The sequence below is a fragment of the Amblyraja radiata genome, chromosome 12 (genome assembly GCF_010909765.2).
Source record: "Amblyraja radiata isolate CabotCenter1 chromosome 12, sAmbRad1.1.pri, whole genome shotgun sequence".
NCBI lineage: Eukaryota > Metazoa > Chordata > Chondrichthyes > Rajiformes > Rajidae > Amblyraja > Amblyraja radiata.
In genome coordinates this window covers 32378517-32400356 of record NC_045967.1, presented here as the reverse complement: position 1 = coordinate 32400356, position 21840 = coordinate 32378517, and the positions used below count along the sequence as shown (strand labels likewise).

At 40.1% G+C, this 21840-nt stretch overlaps 1 protein-coding gene across 1 annotated transcript in view; it reads right to left on the bottom strand.

The window, feature by feature from the left end:
- chm (CHM Rab escort protein) overlaps window positions 1–21840 on the bottom strand; it is an 85494-nt gene that overhangs the window by 7930 nt on the left and 55724 nt on the right. Inside the window, exons 9-13 of the mRNA XM_033030398.1 lie at window positions 19890–19967; window positions 10583–10687; window positions 7465–7525; window positions 6234–6330; window positions 3546–3647 (exon numbers count right to left, since the gene is read on the bottom strand). Coding sequence (XP_032886289.1) covers window positions 3546–3647; window positions 6234–6330; window positions 7465–7525; window positions 10583–10687; window positions 19890–19967 — 443 coding nt within the window. The remainder of the gene's footprint in view (window positions 1–3545; window positions 3648–6233; window positions 6331–7464; window positions 7526–10582; window positions 10688–19889; window positions 19968–21840) is intronic.

The window sequence follows — 21840 nt, the reverse complement described above, 5'->3', positions numbered from 1 at the left end:
TTACTTTCCATTATCTCACCCCACAAATACAGATGTAGCATAGACTGTTTTTGGTTGACCATATAACATGCTGCTCTAATAAAGTATTCTGAAAAAAAACCTCAATTAGGCCCAAAATTTTCTAGAGCATACGTGGATTACAATCCTCCGTCCCTTTCTGACACGCTCACATTATTTCTTCCTTTATACGGACCAGCCACTTTATGACCACAGCGGTCATGGTGGCACAGTGGTAGAGTTGCTGCCTTACAGCGAATACAGCGCCGGAGAGCCGGGTTCGATCCCGACTACGTTGTCTGTACAGAGTTTGTACATTCTCCCCATGACCTGCGTGGGTTTCTCAGAGATCTTCGGTTTCCTCCCACAATCCGAAGACGTACAAGTTTGTAGGTTAATTGGCTTGGTAAATGTAAAAATTGTCCCTAATGGGTGTTGGATAGTGTTAATGTGCGGGGATCGCTGGTCAGCACAGACCCGGTGGGCTGAAGGACCTATTTCCACGCTGTATCTCTAAACAAAACGAAACTATTGAATGCCACTTCTTGCCTTTAATATTGTAATCTCCACCCAAACATAGAAACATAGAAAATAGGTGAAGGAGTAGGGTCATTCGGCCCTTCAAGCCAGCACCGCCATTCAATGTGATCATGGCTGATCATTCACAATCCTGCCTTCTCCCCATATCCCTTGATTCCACTCACCCTAAGAGCTCTATCTATCTATCTCTTGAATGCACTCAGTGAATTAGCTTCCACTGCCTTCTGAGGCAGAGAATTTCACAAATTCACAACTCTGGGTGAAAAGGTTTTTTCTCGTCTCAGTTCTAAATGGCCAACCCCTTATTCCTAAACTGTGGCCCCTGGTTCTGGACTCCCCCAACATCGGGAACATGTTTCCTGCATCTGGCTTGTCCAATCCCTTAATAATTTTATATGTTTCTATAAGATCCCCTCTCATCCTTCTAAAATCTAGTGAGTACAAGCCCAGTCGTTCCATTCTTTCATCATATGACAGTCCCGCCATCCTGGGAATTAACCTCGTGAACCTACGCTGCACTCCATCAATAGCAAGAATGTCCTTCCTCAAATTAGAACAAAACTGCAGTTTCCTCATCGGGAATTTAGCACATTAGAGAGGCATAACAAACGCCCCTAAGTCACTGCTCCACATTCTCCGGGATTCGCAACCTTCCGAAACGTAATGTATCCTGTAATTTTCAGATCCTAACTTGTCAACCTGTAGCCATGTCTATCTGATAGCAGACAGATCGAATTTCTACCTGTTCTTAATTTGTCAGTTTCACTTTGATTGTTACGTATACTCAGGTAAAGCGCTTTATGTTTCGTCCTTACTATTTCTGTAATCTTTGTTCATCCATCATTTTACTCTTGGATTTGTATACTCTATCCCTTTAGGGAGTCTCAATAAATTCATGCCAAGTCCAGTGACAGAGAATACTGACCGATATACTGGTTCAATACATGTTAGCAAATGTGGCACTTCCACATTTGTGCACATAATTCCTGAACTTTTTTCCATTTGTGAAGATGATCCTTTGCCACAGAATCAGTCCATTGTCAAATTTCTGAAATTTGCTAATCCAAGCCCATTGAACACAGGGAAATGGATTAACATTTTTAGTTGGTAAATGCTCAGAATATCCCAGACATTGATGCAAGGTTTTTGCTCCCATTCTCCCAACATGCTGAATACCAAGCCTTATAACTAACCAGCATAAGCTTTTATTTAGAGATCTAATGTTTTCTGAAAATGGTGTTACATATGAATGAATTATAGCAATAATCGCAATTCAGTCCATTACATTAGAATTGCATTTCTAACAGAATGGAAGTGAAGACAGGATGGGGGGGGGGGGGGGGGGAATGACTGAATACTGTTGCAATAGCACGTCATTTTTTGCAAATGTGTTCTCATTAAAATGTAACCAGAACAACAATTATGACCCCAGGTGTTGTACATAATGTCTAGCTTTGGAGTGTGAAGTGATTGCTTCATTATGTGCATGAGTTATTGATGTGTTCACGTATGTGATTGCAGTAATGTCACGCCAGAAGTTCATATTGAGGTACTCAGGTTCCAGAAAAGTATTATCTGGTTCACTCTTCATATCTATTTCAAGATCGTTAGTTATAAGCTTCTAAATTGTTTCCAGCCCCATGAGGTGTATCACATTAACTGGCAACTCCTTTTTGTAATCTTACTTCTTGTGCAATTATGTTCAATAATAATGAAATTTCACTCAATATTGGCCTCTGATTACAGGCCTCTGGAGACCAGCTCAGAATTACAGTAGACCAGTATTTTGACAGTAAAAATACAAACTGTCATCATTTTATAAAGTGAACACTGCAGCAATGGATTGACCAGAAGAGCCACAAAAACTTTAATAGAAGGTTCTCAGTTTCAGCCATGCCCAGTTCAAAACCAAAGTAACAGTATGGAAAGGTTCAAATTGTGGTATTAGGCATCATTTCAATGAAATCCCCACTTACATGAACAGGATTGACAATGACAAAGAACCGAAAAGAAAAGGGATCCAATTCCCAAAACTGGAACAGGGCAAATTTGGTACAAAGTGAACCCAAATACAAGCTAATCACACTTCAAGAAAATGATTGGAAGCAAATTTATGAAGTGAAAAAATACCAATGGGATGCAAAGAGTGAAAATAAAAGATGGAGGGAAGGGGATATGAGTAAAAGAAGCAAAAACAGGAAACGAGGAGAATTTTTTTTCATATACCCAACTAATAAATTGAAGAGGCTTTGTTTGCTTTCAAATCTATTATAGTGTTCTTTAAAACAAATTTTGGGAGCACTTCCTCCAATCTCGCTTCCTTCAAATTCAGCTTTTAAAAAAACAAACTCACTCAGGACACTAAAGACATGGTTTCATTTAATCTTAGAAGTTTCACTGAAACTTAATGAATATGAACGTTTGTAGTCAAGTGTTGTAAGATCTGGATAAAGTTCATGCTTGCCTGATATATAGCAAGAAACTCTAATATCACACAAATGCTGGGTAATGACCATCTCCAACAACAGCCCAACCTAGTGTCCCTTATATTACTTTATGAAATCACACAACTTCCAGGTGCCCTCCTTCTTGTGGACAGTTACTAGACTAGTCATGTAAATACTTCAACTTCAGAAAGGCTAATTCTTCAATAATTTCCTGACATCCCAAAGCTTTTAAACCAACTTTTTGCACAAATCAGTAACCTCCTCATATTCTCCCCCCCACCCCCCACCCCCTCAGGTCAAGACAACATGTTGAATTGGACACACATTACTATGATTGGCAAGGGAAAATCCTGGAACGTTATCTCTCAAGAACACTTTCCTGACATGGCCTATACAGTCTCATAAAGGTGACAAGCAGCACCTTCCATGGTTATCTAAGATATATAGTAAATGCTGGCCTTGCTATCAATCTCCACATCTTATACAAATAGAAAATAGAATACTGTAACATAATTGTCCACTTTGTCGTGTCCTGCAGTGAAGAAAGTCTTGAGTTCATACCATTTTCTTTGTTTTCACTGTATGCAGCAAAAAGTCTGTACATCACAGGCTCCAAGTCTTCTTTGGCAGTTCCATTTGATGGACAAGTTAAGTGGACCAAATCTATATGCAAATAAAATCACAATTCAATCAAATTAGCAAAGAAACATTTGAAATGAAAACATTTTTCAATGTTATCATATCCGTGGAAACCTCCCAGTGTTCTAGCACAATACTTTATGGTGCCATTTGATCATTTAACTTTTTCTGTTATGTTTATTTTGTTGTATTGCCAAAATGCACAGGTGTAATTATTTTGCACTTTGAAGCAAACTGTGGTTTCAGTATCTACGCCTCCAATATTTATAGGTCTTGAACGTCCATAACACCAGAAGCTTATACATCAAGGTTCGATGTCTAATTTATGGTGAAAATCCTGGTGTTGGCAACTTTATTAGTGACTCAGATTCATGTACATAGGATTCCTGGAGATGAAATATCAAATTATTATTTATTTGTTAAAATGAACACTAAGTTTAGAAACGTTACTGAGTTGGATGATCAGCCATGATCATATTGAATGGCGGTGCAGGCTCGAAGTGCCGAATGGCCTACTCCTGCACCTATTTTCTATGTTTCTACTAAATACATTAGGAACATATGTACTGGGTCACTACTGTTCTTTGTGAGTATCAACTACAATTAAATTTATAATGCAAAACAGAGAGGATGATTTCAAATTCTTTGATATTGAAATGAACTGTGTGTGAACAGAAAATACACCCACAGTACATTAAAAAGTTCCAAACAAATAATGTGGCTTCAGTAATCCAAAATATATACCTGAATATATACTTGAAAGTGCATGCCTAGCTATTAGAATTGTTTTAAATATAAACTTCCAAGTATTTGACGGAATCTCAAAACTGTGAGTTCCCATTATGCAAATACTGAGCTACATGGATTAAAGTTGTCCAAAACTGCATAGTTGGTGAACCATGTAGACCTCATTTGATTTCATGTCCTCTGGCAAATAGTACAGACAGTTCGTAAAGAAAAAAAAGAGAACCAGTGACATGCAAATATATACACTTGCTTAATGTACTTTTTAATATTCAAAATGGTAATGCTGTAAATGTCCACACTGCCCATCAAGCAAAAGTATTGTATCACTGATCTTATCCACTGGTTGACTATCTGAACTGGACCATGCGGGGAGAGCAAATCAAGAGGGAAGTTAATCCAGATTTATTTTTAAAAGCTATAATTTTCATCTTATGACAAATCTTGCAAGAATGTTCAAATGGGACTGGATAATGATGAAACCTGTGTGGATTATTATGGTGAGCTTATCAATGCTTGCAGCAGTAGCATAATGCATCAGGAGTTATTTTGGACACTGGGAAGTCCTGCATTTATTATTTACTTCTAGGGACAGCAGTTGGTAGTTTTGACTGGTTGGCAAAGCACAATTGGCACACCGTTTATGCACTTCAAGGTACAAGAGTGTTATTTAACTTAAACTATATCTTCTGCTAAAAGTTGAAGCAGCAAATTATTCTATTTATTAATTCCTCTCTTGCAAATTGTTCACCACTGTGCAAGCATATCCTTCAATTCTTAGTTACTCAACATCCTGACTATCACTTGAGGAAACACCCATTCCTTCTGTCCAGAGATGCTGCCTGTCCTGCTGAGCTACTCCAGCATTTTGTGTCTACCAGACTGTATCGCTGTTCATTTAAGATAATTACTGTGTACTGCAATTTACATCACTGTGCAACAATGCGCAGCATTCTCCACAAGGGACTGGTAAAGTCTCCAAGGTTTATACTTTTATAATGGTATTTACAACAAAATCTGTACTATTAACATTTTAACAAAGCACGAAAGGTGTTAGTTCTGCATTTCTTCTTGCTGCACTTTATTCGCATAATTTTATCGACTAATTCCTTCAAACATCCATATGTCAAAAATTGTTTGGCTAATAATAACTCAATAAAGTTCAGAATAAGGAATAGTTCAGCCTTTATTATGAAGATTCTGTAAGTTTAACAGGGGCTTTCACGGATCAAACATTTCTTGAAGTAGAAAAAAAATTGTCAGTCACAGTACAACACATCCCCGTCAACAATGGCATCATACTGCCTCAGGCTTTCTACATGGGGGTGGGGTGGTGATAAGAATCTAATTTCCTTTATTGCAAAATGCCTAATACCACAAAAAAACTTTACACAATTGAACAATAAATCAAAGGATCTCTATATTTTATAGTGGTTCATACTGTCTTTACATTGTGCCCTCTGCAGAAGTCTGCCACATCAGTTTCTATTATCCAACACGTTTTAGTCATTCAGGTATGACTGAATTAGCAACAGCAGCTGAAGCCATTTGTCATGTAATGCTCTCCTAGCAGGAAGAGCAATGATTTCAGTTCATGATTCAATCATTTGAGTAATATTTTCAGGGCAAGTGAAAGACTTCAGTTCCAGTCAGCTGGCAACTCTGATTACATGTGTGTAATCTTCAGAACACATGATCTGGGGCTTGAAGAATAAATGAATTAATCTTCATTAATCATTGACCAGGGTAAATCACTTGCTTAAAAATCAATTTAAATATGAAAATAATACAGCAAACAAGATTAAATATAGATTTCAAAACAAAATAGCTGTTTGCAGGGGAAGTAAATGTAAAATCTTAACTTACAGGTGCCCTGTGGACAGGTCATTGAAGATGGACAGAGTTCAATGATTCGTACCAATGGCTGGCAATCCTCCCTTGCAGGCACAGTTAAAATAGAAATCTGTCAAATCATTGAATATGGTTAGTGATTATTGAGGGGAAGTAAAACAAAGGTCACTTTGTTTGCATGATAATCTTATATTGGAGTTTGCTTGGTTGCTTCACTGTTGTTTGTGGTATCTTGCTGTATACAACTAATCGGCCACATTTGCCCCTTTCAGGCTTGTTTTACCATAAAATATGCACAAAGTCCTCAAGAGATTAACTGTGGGGGGTTTGAATACACCCACAAGAACCAGAATACCTGAAACATGCTTTAAACTTCCAAGTTCCCTAATTAGTAATGCCATGAAATTACTCTGCTTAATACGTATAAAAAAGTACTGATTTTGATAAATACATTACAATAATTTTATAGGGAAGAGGAAGGTGGGACACAACATATCTCAGGATAGCTGAATGTCATCTGTTTTAATAGGTTATTTTTTGTTACACTGAATTGTACATGATATTGTCACATTATACATCAGTGTAGTTACATTTTACAAGGAGGAAGGCTCACCCATTCAAGAAAAATCATAGTCACAGCATAGAAAACGGAACTTTTCCTGAATTTTCACTTCTTGAAGTGAAAATTCTTGAAATTCATTCCAAGAGTTTATGGACTTTGCATTTTTTGCAGTAGGACCTTTGGGATTGATCACTCAATAAAAAATAATTCTTAGCAGGAACATTTAAAAAAGACTCTGATCATACACACCAGATTAGCTGCCACGTTCACTTTCTGAATGGCAGGGTACTTAGATGTTCCAATGATCCACACCGCAGTACCCAACAGAATACTTAAAACATGAAAACTATCACCCAAGCTGCGTTGTTAATGTTTCTGTCAGCAGGTACTGATCTCTCCCATGCATCTTATATTTAGATTTCATCTTTGTAAAAGTGGGTGCCTGTTACAAATTACTTTGACCCAATTTAATAGTACATCTTTTAAACAGTTTTCTTAGCATTAAAACTAATTGTCCAGTTATCAGAATAAAAATGTTTTGAAAGGCTATATATCAAGAATCAGAGTGTTTTATTGTCATATGTCCCAGACAGAACAATGAAATTCTTACTTGCAGCAGCACAACAGAATATGCATATATATTAATTATAATAATGGATACACTTTGTTAAAAACTGCCACTACCTGTTCAGATTCAGACTTCAAGATGGAAGAATCTGTGATGAGAACAGCTCTTGAAAAATACCTGTGAGAAAAATAAAATTGCAGAACAACACATAGACTATAGAATTAAAAAGAGTAATATAAATTGTTTAACATGTATAAATATCAATGTAGTAGGTAGTCAATCCTTACAAGGTGGTCAACCATTAAAAAATATATAAAAATAAGCTGAAAGTGAAAATGGATAACAATGATTGATTCAAATCTTTTTCGGGCCTTATTCGGGACGACAATGAACTGGTTTACAGGGAGGAGATGAAACAACTGGTGGACTGGTGCAACACGAACAATCTGATCCTGAATGTTGACAAAACAAAGGAGGTCATCATTGACTTCAGGAGAAACCGGCACAGTCACACACCACTACACATTAATGACATTGATGTGGAGTTGGTCAGTAGCACTAAGTTCCTGGGGGTGCAGATCACGAACAGTCTGACCTGGTCACAAAACATCGCATCACTAGTTAAGAGAGCGCAGCAGCGTTTGCACTTTCTGCACCGGATGAGAAAAGCTCACCTCCCCCATTCAGTCCTCACCACTTTGTATGGGGCACCATAGAGAGCATTTTTACCAGCTGCATTTCTGTCCGGTTTGGGGACTGCAAATCCTCCGACTGGAAGTCCGTGCAGTGAGTGGTGAGGACGGCTGAAAAAATCATTGGGACTTCTCTTCCTTCAATCCGGGACATTGCTTGCAAACGTTGCTTGTCCAAGGCCAACAGCATTATAAAAGACCCCACACATCTCCATCACTGACTGTTCACTCTGTTGCCCTTGGGCAAAAGATATCGCAGTACAAGGAGCAGAATGGCCAGGTTTTGCAACAGCTTCTTCCCCCGAGCCATCAGACTCTTGAATTCCATATAATGTGCTGCCACTATTATCTATTGTATCTTTTTATCTATTTTATCTTTTTATCTATTTTATCCTTTTGTTATTTTATGTTGCACGGTGAGCCAGATGCAACAAATTTTGTTCAGATTTGCATTTGTTGGTATATTTTTGAATGACAATAAAGTCTTTGATTGATTTTTAGACTTTGTAGGTTTTTGATATATTTCAGATTTATTGCTTTTCTTACTATACAATATCATGGAATGAGAATGACTTATTGAGAATTAATTGTTCCCATTCTAGTTCTGTGGGTTCCAAGGTGGCTAATAAGACCCACGTAAGACACACAGATTCTGTCAAAGGTAGGTTAGATGATTCTTGACTGGGTGTGAGAGAATTTTGAAATTGGCATGATCCTTCTGTCATTTACGCTGGGCTTCTAGTGAGTAGACTTAAGGTTCATCCCAAATATACCTTCATTTTGAGTGGCTACAAATCAGGAATCACTAGAATTGGTGAGGATGTTCACCATTTTCAGAATCTTTAACCATTCTTGAATCCTTTTGGCTGGGATAGAGTGTCTTGGGCAAGTGGCCAATCCATTGAACTAAAGTGTACTCCAATACTCATTCACTTATTCTGCCAGTGGATTTGGAGGATTTTGTTTTGTAGTACCTATTTAATACTCATTAGTATCTGGAGATACCTGCTGCCAGTAGTTTCATATCTCAAGTATATAGAAATGCAGATAGTTTCTGCTTAGTAAGCCACGAGCTGTGCTGAGTTTGAGGCTTTGATTATCAAACAATGTTTCCAAAGAGCCAAAATTTAGGCCAGTGCATTGAACACACTTATGAATTTCACTATCAGCTTCTGCCTTTATTGAGAGCAGCCTCCTAAGATTGGGAAGCAATCCATGTTTTCCAGGGTTTTCCTCCAAACTTACCAACAGAAGTTAGTGTGTTATAATTGGGCAGGTTGGTAAATGGCCTGTCCCACTGCGGCGACCTAATCCACAAGTTCAGACGAGTTTGCCCTCGACTCATACTCGCAGCATGATCTACACGAGGTCCTAGGAGGTCTTTGTAACTCTCCTTCATGCCCGAGAGTAGTCCCCGCTTATTCGAGGCCTCAGCTAGGTCGCGGCGTATTTTTCAACATGCTGAAAAATGCCCGCAAGTAAAAGAAGGTCGCCATGGAAAAAAAATCGATACTTTTTTTACTCGTAGTTTTAGTCGAAGTAGGTCGTAGTAGGTCGGCATGTTATTCGAAGGTAATCGAGGGTAGTCGAAGGTAGTCGTAGATAGTCTTCAACATAGTCGAAAGGAGGTCAAAGGAGATTGTCTTCACTCCCCACTATTCGGTGTCCAATTTTCCCAAAGCTAGTCGAAGCTCGTCTTCAACATAGTTGAAGGAGGTCGAAGGAGGTCTTCTACATTGTTGAAGGAGGTCTTCAACATGACATTTTCTCAAACTCTCCTAAACTCGCCATTTAGGTCGCCGCAGTGGGACAGTCCCTTAAAGGATTGTTTTGCAGATGTTAAGCCTCGTTCTCTTGCATGCTATAGTTATTGAGTGCATGATTTGTAATTTTGTTTGAAGTGCGGACATATTGCAATCAGCACATTGCAGCTTGATAACACAGTTCAGGTGAACTTGGAAGAGAGGTGCACCTTTGTTGAAAATAGACTGAAGAAAAAGTACTAGGGTAATGACAGCCTTACTCAACAGCAGTCTGCTCTGGTCTAGATCTGCCTCTACCAGTTAAGATCACGGGTTGCATGCCATCATGAATTGTAGCACAGTAAAGCACAAGGAGATAATTGGACCAACGTCACAAAGATAATTTAAAAATGTGAAAGCTGGATGTTATCCAAAGATGAGCCATCTTCTTGGGTATCTGCACAATGTTAAGCTACAAGGAGAGAGTCATATATCATGTGATCCTGAGAACATTACAACAATGTAATATGCAATGCAACAGTAAATTTTTAATAGTCTTCCCTAATTCTCATTTTCTATATTAGGATCTTAATATGCATTTTTCACTACAATTAAATTTTTGTCACATTTGCACATTATAAAGAAAACTCCGCTATCTTTTTTCAACCTAAATGTTAGCGAACATTTTCTCCTTTTAAATTACACTTTACTCAAAGTGGCAATTTCAAACGAGAAAATATATACATGTTTATATGCATGATGCTTAGGAATGCCTAAAAGAACAATGTAACAGTTCTTACCTGTACTGGATATTTTTAGTACTTTTTTTAGGTAGATAGCTATCATTCACAATAAAATGTTCACAGGTTATGCGAAGGCCATTACTGTCAATTACAGCTTTACATCTGCAATTGAATATGAAATACAGGGAATGAAGCAAGTTGGATGATTATTCACAAACAACACATGGAATTCATTCCAACCCGATGTTTTATCATGTACTCACAAGGAAATACACAAAGTGCTAGATTACTCAGCAGGTCAGGGAGCAACTGTGCAGAACATAGATAGGTGACATTTCAGGTCAGGACCCTTCTTCAGACGCGCTCGTGCCTGTGCCTCTACTTGTGTGTGTGTGCGTGTGTGTGTGCATGTGCGTGTGCACGCGTAGAAAGCTGGATGAGAGATGGAGGCAGCTTAAGCCCCAAACAAGTGATGGTAGATACAGGTGAGGATTCTTTTTTTGGTACATGTGTGGGCAAAGACCAGAGATAGGAAGAATAGGCTGTGCGATCAAGTGAGAAGAGGCACAAAATGTGAAGCCAGAGGAAGGGATATGGGCAGAATACCAAGGAAGGGGAAAGATGGGTAAGGGGGAGGATAATGGAAAAAATGGATGCATATCCAGTTGAAGCCTAGGGAAGAAAAAGGCAGAGATGTAGCTGTATGGTTACCTGAAATTAGACATTTCAATGTTCATTCCGTTGCTTTGTAAGTTATCCAAGCGGAATACGAGGTGGAGTTTCTCCAGTTTGCATGTGGCTCCACTCTGACAGTGGAGGAAGCTCAGAACAGAAAAGTTGGTATGGGATTGGGAAAGGGTGTTAAAATGGTTAGCAACCAGGAGATCCAGCTGGCCTTGGCGGATTGAATGCGTGTTTGACAAAATGGTCATCTGGTCTACGCTTGGTCTCTAAAGGAGGTACTGGGGTATTGACACAACAAATGTAGTAGATGAGGTAAGAAGAGGTGCAAGTGGATAGATGCCAGATGGATGGTATAGGGACCTACAGTTACCGGGGAAAGTGCCTTGGGCGGGGGGAGGTGGGGTTTGGTTTCGAAGGGATGAGCGTTACAAAGGAGTTGCGGAGGGAGCAATCTTTGCGGAAAGTGAAAAGGGGTGAGGATGGGAAGATGTGACTGGTAGTGGGTTTATGCTGAAGATGGTGGGAATGTCGGAGAATAATGTGTTGGATAGGGAGGCTGGTGTGGTGAAAGGCAAGAACCAGGAGAACTACCCTTATTCTGGCTGGGGCAACAGGGAGTGAGCGCAGAACTATGGGACTGTGGGTGAGGGATCTTTCTATGATAGCAGCGGGAAACCACGTCTACTAAAAAACTTTTCTGTCTCTATTGTATACTATAAACCCACTGACTCCCAGTTATCTGGACTACTACTCTTCCTACCCTGCCTCTTGCAAAGATGCCATACCCTACTCCCAACTTCTCCATCATTGCTGCATCTGCTCACAAGATGAGGCTTTCCACTCTAGGACAGAGTTTTCATCTTTCTTTAGTAAACGTGCCTTCCACCCGGCTGTTATTGATGGATCCTTCATGTGCACACTTTACTGCAGCACTTCGTATCATCTGATGTTTTATCAAACCGATTTTACAGTAAAATTGGTTAGAGCCGCAAATATAGCATATTGACATTGAAGTCGATCACTGATATTGATGAATCTGTAAATTTTCAAAGCAAATTTCTGTTCAGAATTCAACAGAATGCAACAAGGAATCCAATTTGTGACCTCCTTGCCTGGCACGACACGTAGATATATAAACCTTACAGTATGACAATAGCAATACATTTTCTTCAATGGTTAATTATCCACACCAGTGAATGCAAGTGACCATCCTCCAGAGAAATTATTTGCCTTTAAGAAAAATGCATCCCAGCTAGGGAAGATTTACATAGATGTAAACACACCAAATGTTTTTTTTTAAAAAGAGCTGTGGAACAGATCATTCTCCTAATTCTAAATCTATTTTCGAGATGCTTTTTGATTGAATGTAATTTGGAATATAAATCTCTAGACATTTTTCTATTCCCCTACTAAGAGAGTAAATTAAAATAAAATGCTGCAGGTTTACTCTAAAATTGTAAACACATTGGTATTAAAATGGGCAATGATAGTAAAAGATAAGATGGACAATAAGATAGTAAAAGAGATCTATCCAATTCTATACAGAAATATTTAATCCCTATATTTATTACAAACCAAATATGAACCATGTTCATCTCCTGGTTAAGTCCTTCTACACATTAAATGACTGGGAATTACCAACTACATGAGTAAAAATGTGACTGCGGAGTTAGAAATAGCTTTTCATTAATGAAAATGTGTATTCAAGTTTACTGATGTATCAATCAAATGAACTTTATTTTTCCGTTAGGAACTTTGGTTTCTGCAGCCATACAACAAAAAGAAACTATTTTACAACTCAATTCACACAGACATCCATCACAGTGAATCTCCTCCTCACTGCGATGGAAGGCAAAGTCTTGTCCCTCCCCTGCTCTCCATCCTTTCCCGATGTTAAAGCCCCCGGCGGGGCGATGTTAAGTCCCGCGGCCATTAAGGCCGCGCCGGCGATGCAAAGCCGCGCCGGCGATGCAAGGCCGCGCCGGCGATGCAAGGCCCTGCTCCGGGTCTTAATGTTGGAGCCTCTGGCGGGTGATGGCAAATCCCGCGCCCGTTAAGTCCGCGCCGCGCCGGGCGATGTCAGGCCCCGCCCCGGGTCGCCTTCAGCCCCGCAACTCAGGCGGGAGAAGCTGCCGCCGCGGGAGCTCCGATAAGCGGTCTCCCACCAGGGACCCGCGAACTCCCGATGTCACCGTCCACAGGCCTCCGAAGCTCCGAAGTCCGGTCGCAGCCGTGCGCCACCACAGCTTCCCACGCTCCGAGGCTGGCCAGCCGCACGACGGTAAGTCCGCAGGCTCTGTGACTGGAGCCCCCAGGTCGTTCCTGCTGGAGGCCGCTCCACGGTGCTAGGCTCCAACGACAACAGAGACCCGACAGGGAAAAGGTAGGGTCTCCTGTGCAGGGAAGAGATTTAAAAGTTTCCCCCACCCCCCACATATACACAGTCAAAAGCAATATAAAAACCCATTAAACGAGACCCAAAAAAAAGACAGATGGACTGCAGGGGCCGCTGCCGCGAAGCGCCGCCATTTTACATGAAGTACCCTCTGAATTCTTTCTCCCCAGATATCACAGATTATGTAAAATATTCCCTCAAGAAGTTTGGATGGTGTAGCACATGATCAAATATGCTATGCTCCTTCAGAAGGAGCAGTTTTTATGGTAGGCATACAATTTTCTTTATTTTTCAACCGCAACATCCAAATACTAAAGCAACTCCATGTTGCTTCAAATTCCCAAGTCACTCCACTTTTATGCTAAAGATCGAATCAGATGCTCATCTACCAAAACGTGGCCCGGATTTAACTGTAGTTAATGAGAAACAAAGATGTCCTCTTCTTCAATGGATAAAGATGCTTGAGTGCATCAATGATCGAAGCATCAAGAGCATAACCTTAGTAATATTGCATGAGAAAATAAGTTTTGTTTGCTGGTACAACCTAGGTAGGATAAAGTAACTATTCTCATCTCTTCCACCTTCCCCATACTCCCAGGTTTGTTCTTTAAAATAACCATTCGTGCCAGTTAACTTTCATCCTCTGCCTCCCTCTCCTTACATGACAATCAAATGACTTGCACATTTAATAACTGCTTTCCCCCCCGTCTTTGCAAAGTAATGTGTTCTCATCACCATTTGCACTGATCAAAAGTCTCTCAAGATAACTGCAAAATTCCTCAAAGGGGGCATAAACTCATTTCCACTTTTACACAATTGCAGAAAATGTACATGTTTGTAAAAAAAAAATATCGGATGGTATCATTAATATCAACAAAAGTTGCCATACAGATGGGGTGATGATGCAAGATCCTCCTTTCCTTGGATTTTATATCTGGAATAATCAAGTCAAGTCAAGTTTATTTGTCACATACGCATACGAGATGTGCAGTGAAATGAAAAGTGGCAATGCTTGCTGATTGTGCAAAAAAACAAACAAACTACAAAACAGAATAGAACAGAATCAGTAATAACATATTTGTGAGAAAAAACCCCCAGCAATTTTAAAAAGACACAACAGTAAATTGGTACAGTAAGTTAGTCCCTGGTGAGATAAGAGTTTACAATCCTAATGGCCTCTGGGAAGAAACTCCTTCTCACCCGCTCTGTTTTCACAGCATGACAGCGGAGGCGCTTGCCTGACCATAGCAGCTGGAACAGTCTGTTGCTGGAGTGGAAGGGGTCTCCCATAGTAACACCAAGACTCAAAACCAAAGGGTCATTAATATACCATGCAGGCATTTTCAGGGATCCCGTGTGGCATGGCGGGATTTCAAATCAACAAATATATTCAAAGCTAAGGGAATAGATTTTGAGTATGCTGAGGGCAGGGGGATGAATTAATTATGAGTAGGAAAGGAGTTAAGGCCAAAACAATTCTAATTAGCGATAATCTTACACATCAGCATTGTTCATTGGGCTTCCATGTGATTAAACTCTTGCTCTTATTTCCTATATTCTGTATAACCTTATAATCTTACACTGGTAGGTGAGTGGTGGTGGGGAGGGGTGGAGTTTGGCAGGTGTTCAATGGCAGATGGGATGAATGAGTAGGTAAGTACGTATCAGTTGGATTCTGAAGTTGAGACAGTGGGGAGAAAGCCAGATCTGGTGAAATAACACAGCAAACACATCAGCTACAACACACTCAGGACATTAGGTGAAAATGGAAAATTTAAACACCCACCTGGACAACCCAACATATACTTCAATTCTACTTTAATCTTATTCTCACCAATAGACCTGACACGTGAACATGTTAGTTTGGCACATTTGCCACTGCCTATCCACGAGTTAGGTTCTTGTCCCTGTACAAAATCAAGAATTTGTGGCCCATGTAACAAGACATGGTTGTGAATGATATCAATAAAAGTTGAAGACGTGCAGGAGCAGACCAGGTTGCCAAGCTGGAAGAGATATCAAGGACTGGTATTCGCTATGGGGGAATTTGAACACAAAAAGACAATTGCTAAATTTGAATTTGAGATGGAATTTGAGATGGCAATTAGTACAGGATGGAAGATGGGAGACTATGCAAACAAGTATTTGAGCAATAGTCTGCAAGTAGTAAAGGCATTGATGATGGTTTTAGCAGCTTTCGGGCTGCAGCAGAAATTGAGGAGAGATATTTTGGTGGTTAGGTAGATGGGGCTGGAGAAGTATGAAGTGCGAGTGGACTGGACAATGAAGCTAGCAACATTTTATTTTACAAAATACAGTAAACCTTGAGTTAATGGACCCCTTGATAACGGATTTTGGATATAGCAGACAGAACTGCCGAGGCAACCACCAGCTCGCACCACCACCCCAGCCTCTTACAGCCCAAGCTTCTGACGCCACCCCCGGCTCACAAGGTGCACTGGCGGCCTTCTTCACCCATCGCATGGTCTGGCTTACATTGTAGCCAATGGAGATAACGCTTTCTTCAAGCCAACCACAGGTCACTGTGGGGCTCCCTTCCCTCCCACATGCTGCTGCTTCTTCCTGTCAGCCCTTTGCTTTGTCTGTTCCCCGGACCACCGTTGCTTCCTTTCTTGTCACTCTGTCCACTCGGCCTCTCCCCCACTGCCAAACTGCTGCCGCCCCCTCCACCTTCTCCCCCGGAGTTGCTGACATACTCCACCTTTTCAGTGGCGGCAGTGGCCTGAAGAAAGCGCTGTCCCAGGATACTATAATGTGAGCTGCAACTTCAACTTACAGCGCGGCAGCTGGTGAAGAAGGCTTGCTGGTGCAAACAAGTGGCATCAGTGCCTAGTTTTAAGGTGACACGATACAAAATGCTGGAGTAACTCAGCAGACTGAATCAGTCTGAAGGAGGGTCCCAAAGTCACCTGTCCATATTCTTCAGAGACCAGACCCGCTGAGCACACTATCAGTACACTGAGTACACCTGATACACCATCTTTTTGTGTATTAACCAGCATCGACAATAGACAATTAGGAAAAGGGGAGATGCAACGAGACCTGGGTGTCATGGTACACCAGTCATTGAAAGTAGGCATGCAGATGCAGCAGGCAGTGAAGAAAGCAAATGGTATGTTAGCATTCATAGCAAAAGGATTTGAGTATAGGAGCAGGGAGGTTCTACTGCAGTTGTACAGGGTATTGGTGAGACCACATCTGGAGTATTGTGTACAGTTTTGGTCTCCAAATCTGAGGAAAGACATTCTTGCCATAGAGGGAGTACAGAGAAGGTTCACCAGACTGATTCCTGGGATGTCAGGACTTTCATATGAAGAAAGACTGGATAGACACGGCGTGTACGCGCTAGAATTTAGAAGCTTGAGGGGGGATCTTATAGAAACTTACAAAATTCTTAAGGGGTTGGACAGGCTAGATGCAGGAAGATTGCTCCCGATGTTGGGGAAGTCCAGGACAAGGGGTCACAGTTTAAGGATAAACAGGAAATCCTTTAGGACCGAGCGTGGTGAATCTCTGGAACTCTCTGCCACAGAAGGTAGTTGAGGCCAGTTCATTGGCTATAATTAAGAGGGAGTTAGATGTGGCCCTTGTGGCTAAAGGGATCAGGGGGTATGGAGAGAAGGCAGGTACAGGATACTGAGTTGGATGATCAGCCATGATCATATTGAATGGCGGTGCAGGCTCGAAGGGCCGAATGGCCTACTCCTACACCGATTTTCTATGTTTCTACGTTTCTAATAGACAATAGATGCAGGAGTAGGCCATTCGGCCCTTCGAGCCAGCACCGCCATTCAATGTGATCATGGCTGATCATCCCCAATCAGTACCCCGTTCCTGCCTTCTCCCCATATCCCTTGACTGCGCTATTTTTAAGAGCCCTATCTAGCTCTCTCTTGAAAGCATCCGGAGAACCTGCCTCCACCGCCCGCTGAGGCAGAGAATTCCACAGCCTCACCACTCTCTGTGGGAAAAAGTGTTTCCTCGTCTCCGTTCTAAATGGCTTACTCCTCATTCTTAAACTGTGGCCCCTCGTTCTGGACTCCCCCAACATCGAGAACATATTTCCTGTCCAAACCCTTGACAATCTTCTATGTTTCAATGAGATCCCCTCTCATTCTTCTAAACTCCAGAGTGTACAAACCCAGCTGCTCCATTCTCTCAGCATATGACTGTCCGGCCATCCCGGGAATTAACCTTGTAAACCTACGCTGCACTCCCTCAATAGCAAGAATGTCCTTCCTCAAATTAGGGGACCAAAACTGCACACAATACTCCAGGTGTGGTCTCACTAGGGCTCTGTACAACTGCAGAAGGACCTCTTTGTTCCTATATTCGATTCCTTTTGTTATAAAGGCCAACATGCCATTCGCTTTCTTCACTGCCTGCTGTACCTTCATGCTTACTTTCATAGACTGATGTAGAAGGTCCCCCAGATCCCGTTGTACTTCTGTTTTTCCCCAATTTGACACCATTTAGATAGTAATCTGCTTCCTGTTTGTGCTACCAAAGTGGATGTTAATTTATCCACATTAAACTTCATCTGCCATGCATCTGCCCACTCCCCCAACCTGTCCAAGTCACCCTGCATTCTCATAGCATCCTCCTCACAGTTCACACTGCCACCCAGCTTTGTGTCATCTGCAAATTTGCTAATGCTACTTTGAAACTACACACAATGATAATACCTTATTCAGTTATAGCGGACAATCGTCACTAACGGACAACATTCCCTCCCCATGGACCGTTATAACAAGGGTTTACAGTACTACATTTTTAGTATATAACCTATATTTAAGATATATCCCAGGTAAGAATCATGTATCTAGTGTCCAGTGAAAACTCCCTGTCCTGCCCCTGCTCTGCCCCCACCCCCCCAAATTAGTTTTTTCATCACATTGTGTAAATAGCGACTCAGAACGTCCTGGGAAACTCAACAAACATTAAATCACACATGCAGCTTTATTATTCATACATTTACACTTGTGCTTTCAAAATGACTTAAAACAGCAGCAGGTCAATACTAAAGAATATAGGAAAGATAGGTTGGAAGCACATGTCCAGAAAAATACAAATAATCTTTTAGTTTCACAAAAGCAAACCAATCTAGAACAGCCATTCACAAAAATCTAGCGAAGAATTTAATTGCAGTTTTAAAATATTTATCATCTCAAATGTTTATTCTGATATAAAGTACCTATGTAGATTTGGGGCTGTAAGTGGCCAAAGTCCAATACAGGCTTTTCACATCTATCATATTAGATGGTGGAAGTATCTTTAAACGCAATTACTTCCTGTCATTTTTCCAGTCGTAAGCACTGGTTTTGGTAACAAATAATACACAGCACAAATGCAACTTTATACTTTTACGTGTATACTCCAACAGCCTTTTTTCTTGGGTTATGTTAACCGATGGTAGCGCCATACTCCACATTCAGATCAGCCACATTATATAGGTCAAAAAGGTTTTATTTTTTAGTTTGGAATGCTTGATATGTTAATATCCTCAAGGCACTCCAGTATACGTAGTGTAATTTTAATTTGATACTGTTTGGGAACAGTATCCTAAGCTGATACATTCCTTGGTTGCACCACTCATTTCTCATTAATGTTAGCAGCTGATGGTCTGTATAAAGTAAATCTTTTGCATCAAAACAAAGTGAAACAAAAGATAAAACAATTCTCTGACATTAGTACCTTGGACAAAAGCATTTATTTACAAAGCTCCTCGGGGGAGTTATTACTCACCTCAAATGGGACATAGATTTGAAAAACATCAGTCGAGTTTTGCCACTCAGTAAAAGTTTAAAGAAAAAGGGCATCGCTGTTTGCAGCAATGAACTCTTTTAAAAAATAAATCATTAAAACTTTTTTTCCCCATTTTGGAATGACAACCATAATCAACAGCGATTAATCTGGTGAATCTTTTAGTGAACTCAATTTATAAAATGCAACAGAGGCTTTTTGTCTTCAGATGAAAATCAATTAGTGTAGGTAAGGCCACATGGAAAAACTAACATCACTCATCACTAGCCCCTGGCAGCTCAAATGATTTGTCTTCTAAGCTTGGGTGATCAGGAGCTGCTGTAATATCTCAAGAAAATTAATTTTGTTTCTACATTCTAGACCGAGTTTCCTTGTTTGGTGGACCTTTACACAAATAACTTTTAATCAAGGCTGATCTTTGATTAATATCATGGGTGATCTCAGAAGAAGGCTCTTTTTTCATGAGCCCTTATACAGATAGGTCATTGCCTGTGTCCTTACCTTGCTGTTTCTCTGTCGACCACCAGGCATTGCACAGAATGTCGCAGGCAGTATGTTCCACCAAAGACTGCAGACATCCTGCAAGAAATAGTGCAAGTGTGATTTTTCTTTCAAACAGCAAACAATATTTTTACATCTTGCATTCAAATTGAAGAAATCAGGTAATGTTAGAAACTTGAGTGAGTTTTCTGCTTTCAATTCCACAGCTACTGTACTTATATTTCAACTCTGAATTATTTGTGAGTTCAGGCAATACAGGTATTCCACAAAAATCTTTTACCAAATGCAAAGAATACAAAGACTATACATAGTACTTCAAATCCATGATGTGTTACCGTTAAGAATTTGGAACTCCATTTTATCTATTTGCGGATTATTCAAACAATTCCCTTATAATGGAGAGAATTGTACTGAAATTTTTCATTTCTTAGTGTCCAAAAGACTTTTAAAGAAAGCACACCGAAACATTGTTTAAAATTTAGCTACCTCGATCTAAAATATATGCAATTCCCTCAAATAACTTTAAAGTAAAATTAGTTTAGGGTTAGGTATTAGTTTCCAGCTTAAACTTGTGACGATTACAATATTTAATAATTCATACACTGGGCGAACAATTAAAATTTGCTGTTTGATTCTCGGTTTGCAATCAATGAGAATTCTTTGTCAAGTTAGCTGCTGAGTCAGCTTGATCACACCACAGCTTCCAAACACCAGTAATCTCCCTGACCTGATGCCTGATAAGAATGCAGTCAGAAAACTGAAAATTCCCATCAGAGATGATCAAATCCTTGAGGAGTTTATTTCATGGACATCAGTGAACATTGATACTGACCACGGATTCACAATGATCTTAAAACTTCAGGTTTGCATTTATAAGCACATTATAAAGCATAAAATGCTTAGATCAAACAGGAAACAAGTCAGTTCAATTAAATATTTTGCCTTTCAAAGAACAAAACTCTACTTCAGCAGAATATTTTGCATTGAATAGTATAATATGCTTGCTTTAATAAAGCAGCTTAGTCAAGCATGGAAGAGCTGTTAATAATTTTGATTGATTTGAAGACTATAGGTCTTGGTGGGGGCAGGGGTTTAACAATTAATAATACAAGTTGAAAATAGCAGAACCTATAGCAGTACAAAAGTACTGGAAACCTTTCAATATTCCAATTACAGCATCTGTTGAAAGCTTTATGCAACAATTATATGCAGTATTCATCCAAATTGAGTTTGTTCACTAGGTTAAAGTCAGGCTGTCCTGACCAGGAATTAGAGAGCTACTACATTGACACAATATATAATGCCATAATAAATGTTGCAATGTTGTAATAAATGGAAGAGTAAAAGATGGAATCCAGGAACAATTAGATAATCAAAGTTTGGCATTGAGAAGAGAGTTTGATGACAAAAGTAAAAGAAATAAATGGCTACCGCAATAATAGAATCATTATCACAACAAAGCATAGGAGCCATGAATACAATATGAAATTGTTGAATTTAATAGCATTGAAGCTTCTTTCCAATTTAAAATGTTGTATGGCATCCTTAGAGTGGGCGGCCTAGTGACGCAACTGGTAGAGCTGTGGCCTTTCAGCCCGAGACCCGTGTTTGATCCTGAACTCTGGTCCCCTTTTCTGCAGTTTGCACGTTCTCTATGACCATGTGGGTTTCCTCTGGGTGCTCCGATTTATTTCTACATCCAAAAAACATGTGGGTTTGTAGGTTAATAAACCTCGGTATAATTGCACTAAATGTGTAGAGAGTGGATGAGAAAGGGAAAAATATAAAACCAGTGAATCGATGATCAGTGTACACTCGTTGGGCCGAAGGACTTGCTTTCATGCTGTACAGTATCTCCCTCAACACTCTCTTTATATTTAGAAGTCCCATAAACATCACCCTGTAATACAAGGTTTTTAGAGCATCATTTCTGGGTTTCCCTGTGTAACAC